We start from the raw sequence: 3,629 nt of genomic DNA on the forward strand, positions 1-3,629 counted from the left end.
GTAGAGTGCATTAGCTTAAATGACTGAATGTAAAGAAACCATTCAAGGGTAACTAAGAGCACCTATATATAGCTAAGCTACACTACCAAAAGAACACATCAGATGATAGACAATCAAAGCAACCATGCAAAGTCTTGAGACCAGATAATAGAGTTGGTCAGCATGGGAAAGGATGTTCTTGTTGATGCGCACCATGATCCACAGATGTAAGGATGAGTATCACGTCGACGAGCAACTCTGGCTGTTGTGCATTAACCTTGCAGAAGATACAAAATGATACTCCAGTCACCATCGCTACTAGAAAATGTGGAGTAGTTGTTATATGTGTTAAGAATGTTGCCACTGAAAATAAAACACAATATGCTAATTAAAAGCAGAAAAAAAAACCAGTGGCCAATGAAATTCAGACGAGACAACTAACATGATGCAGAGTTTAACTGAACTAATAATTTGCGTCAAACCCCAAGGCATATAAATTCAGATAGGACAACTTTGGCTAACCTAGAAACTCGAATATCACTGCAAAACAGAAGGGTACGATCTCAGCAGAGAAGATTGCAAAATGCAAAAGGGTAAATTAGGTAAGGAAAACCACGTAAAAATATTAAATTGCGTTTATTATCCACTCCCCCATTTGGTTTATATTCCCATGAAAATGTGAGGGATGAGCACAAAAATCGGGAATATAGCACGTTTAGTTAGATAATGGTTGGGATACATGTACATGCACAACTAAACTCTATGACTATGCAGCAGTGCTCATGCTAATAATGCATGCCAAACATATACTCACCAGAATTATGGTAAACATTGCACTGCATAGAAGAATACGCCTTAAAGATGTTCTATATCTTTGCGGATTCATCGTTACTTGGTGAGGTCTCCTCTGACAACATCATTGTCGTCTTTTTAAGCATCGGCGCACATTGGGATATCAGTTTCAAGAAATCAATCTCCTGACCATATCCCTGAAACCCGTTGATCTCCACTTCCTCAAGAGCAGACAAGGAGATAGTTTTAGATCTCCAGTTCCAAGGCTCACAAAAACAATCAAATGGGCATTCTTCTTTCACCTAAAACCAAATATTATTACACTGGTGAACTACTACACATTGTATTATTAAGGTATATATAACTAAAGCAGCGAGTTACCGTTGATCTCTCTAGGACGACCTTAAGCCTGCGTATGGAACCACAAATTCGAACCATCTTAAGGAGATGAAACACGAGTGCTCCAAAAGCATGTCCATTTGTTGTGAGATGTAGTTCCAAAACAGAAAACCCGGCAATCATGTGCTTCTCTATCTCCTCTGCAAAGGTGTGCTCTTCGGTCCCTAAAATACTCGAGGTCTGGAAAAGCAATTTGACGGGATACATATCATTCACAGATTTAGTTTAGTCGAAGCTTTGCAGTAAATTGAGAGGGGAGAAGAGACGCACGGCGTGGGCACAAATCTGCAGTGTAGGGACATGTCCTTGTGTCTCTCCCATCTGTAGTGTCACCTGCTCTAGCCGCCAAAGACCAAACACAATAGACGGCTTGGAGTACCTGCAGTCCCATGAGACCTTCTCCACCATTGGTGCCAAGACGGAGATGCTGGCACCAGAGGAGAAAAAGGACATGGTCAATTGCTTGAGCATGGGGGCGACGATGTTGATGCCGTGCATCCGTTGGTACAGGCGGAAGATGGAGAGCTCGTGCAGCGACGCCGAGATGACCCTCAGCTCGCCCTCACTGAAAACTCTGCGCAGCCGGAGCGCGTGCAAGCGTGGGCAGCAGGATAGCCAGGGGTCGAGATCTGGCAGCCTGCCCGACAGAGACAGCGTCTCGAGCGCCAGGAAGTCGACGCCGTCGGGGACACGGAGGAAGAGGAAAAAGTTGACCAGGACGATGGAGGTGGTGCGGGGGAAGCAAGGCATGTCGACGACGAGGGAACGATCGGTTAAGTCCCACGGGAAGCGGAAGACGAACTCCTCCGGTGCGAGCTGCGCGGCAGCGCGCAGCAGCGAGTTGAAACCGAGGCCGCCGACGTTGGTTTCGGTGCCCGGCCGGTGCACATCGGGGACGCGGATTTCCAGGAGGGAAACCGCGGGAGGGTCGACGACGCGACCGAGCGCCGCTTCGAGCGAGGGGAAGGTAATGTCGCGGAAGACGATCTCGTGGAGGCGGGTCCAGAGGCCGCCGCTGCCGCTCCAGCGGCGTGAGAGGACGCTGGTGCGCACGGCTGCGGCGATGGATCGGAGGCGGGCGAGGATGAGGAGGAGCAGGTCGTCTGGGAGGGTGCTGATGCGGTCCTCAGTCGGGGAGGAGGAACGGAGGCGACGACGCCCCGATCTCGACTCCATCGAAGCTCAAAAACCCTACGTTCGTTCGTTCCCCTCCCAGGTTGCTAATTACGTAAGCTGCAGCCAATTACGTATAGTAAGACCAATTGACCATGATGGGCCTTCGCAGGAAAAACATTGCCATCGATGGTTCGGTCAGGTTGGGACACTGAAGCAACGGATCGTCTCTAAGAGCAACTCTAGTCGGTTCCTAAAACCACGAGTAAGAAATTCGGTTTATACTCCTCTAAACCGGAACTAGCCGATCCCCTATAACTGTTAGGTGAGTATAAATTGAGCAATGCTACATACACGGGCACTTTAGGGGCGTTTTACAGGGCTAGGCTGAGGTGGGTTTCGTTATATTGGGCATTAGGGGACGCCCCCCCCCCCCTCCGAAAATCAGGGGGGTCGAGAATTAGTGAGGGGGGGAATACTCAACCTCTAAGCCACCAAGTAAAATTTCCTCACACGCCTACCATCGCCGGCGCCGCCCAATCCACACTGCCGCCGCACGTATGCCCACTCCGCCTCCTGCGCGCCGGCGACAATGGCTGGATTAGGCCACTGCCACTCCGCATCACCCATCCGCAACGCTCGGCCAGCGGATGCACGCCGCCGCTCCGCCTCCTCCTCCCACACCGGCGTCGCACACACCTTCCTCGACCTCCCGTTGCTGCTGTTGTTGCCGAAATACATCGGCGTATGATAATGCAAGTGCGGGGCGTGGGTCGCTGAATTTACGACCCCAACAACGGCAAGACCTACTGGCTGGGCTCCTTCCACTTGGCGGAGCAGGCGGCGCGTGCATACGACATCAAGTCGGTGCACCTGTACGGCGCCGCTGTCTGCCATAACTTTCCCTTCGGCTGCTTGCTGCCATTGGAGCTGGTGGACCCTCGGGTGGCCACCCCATGTGAGAGAAGGGAGGACTGGGAGGCCCGCAAGTGTCTCAAGGCGAAGCGTGCCAGCGAGCTGTACATGGTGGAGGTCCGCCAAAGCTACCTGGGGCACCTCAAGGCGGATTGCAGACTGTACTGGAGTACGCGGCGAGGAAGACCAATGTCATCGACCGCTCGAATGAGGAAGGAGGCGACGACCCTGACCCAATGATCGCCGGTTTGAGCAGAAGGGAGTGGAAGGAGCTTTTGGAAGAGTCGGACTAGGTTATAGTTCGAATTTCTAGCATAAATTTGAGATGTCATTCAAGTAACTTATGTATTAGTTTGAACTAATTTAGTCCGATTTTGTGTTCATGTGTCTTTCATTTTGTTCATGTGTCTTTCATTTTTTTTAATACGTTA

At 50.5% G+C, this 3,629-nt stretch overlaps 1 protein-coding gene across 1 annotated transcript; it reads right to left on the reverse strand.

Moving 5' to 3' along the window:
• Positions 1-746: 746 nt before the first annotated feature.
• Positions 747-2,392, reverse strand: LOC123163038 (uncharacterized). Its single transcript, XM_044580796.1, has 3 exons — positions 1,441-2,392; positions 1,153-1,350; positions 747-1,073 (listed from the first exon to the last, which is right to left on the reverse strand). The coding sequence occupies exons 1-3, from the start codon at positions 2,344-2,346 to the stop codon at positions 846-848; spliced, it is 1,332 nt and encodes a 443-aa protein (XP_044436731.1). The 5' UTR covers positions 2,347-2,392; the 3' UTR covers positions 747-845.
• Positions 2,393-3,629: the final 1,237 nt, after the last annotated feature.

This window comes from Triticum aestivum, chromosome 7B, assembly GCF_018294505.1.
Source record: "Triticum aestivum cultivar Chinese Spring chromosome 7B, IWGSC CS RefSeq v2.1, whole genome shotgun sequence".
Classification (NCBI taxonomy): Eukaryota; Viridiplantae; Streptophyta; class Magnoliopsida; order Poales; family Poaceae; genus Triticum; species Triticum aestivum.

What these genes read in the sequence shown, in the direction of transcription:
- LOC123163038 (XM_044580796.1), bottom strand. Translation starts at nt 2,346, where the DNA reads ATGGAGTCGAGATCGGGGCGTCGTCGCCTCCGTTCCTCCTCCCCGACT. An exon ending in TGCAGATTTGTGCCCACGCC is followed by an intron (nt 1,351 to 1,440) that starts GTGCGTCTCTTC and finishes TTGCTTTTCCAG; the next exon opens with ACCTCGAGTATTTTAGGGAC. An exon ending in TCGTCCTAGAGAGATCAACG is followed by an intron (nt 1,074 to 1,152) that starts GTAACTCGCTGC and finishes ATTTGGTTTTAG; the next exon opens with GTGAAAGAAGAATGCCCATT.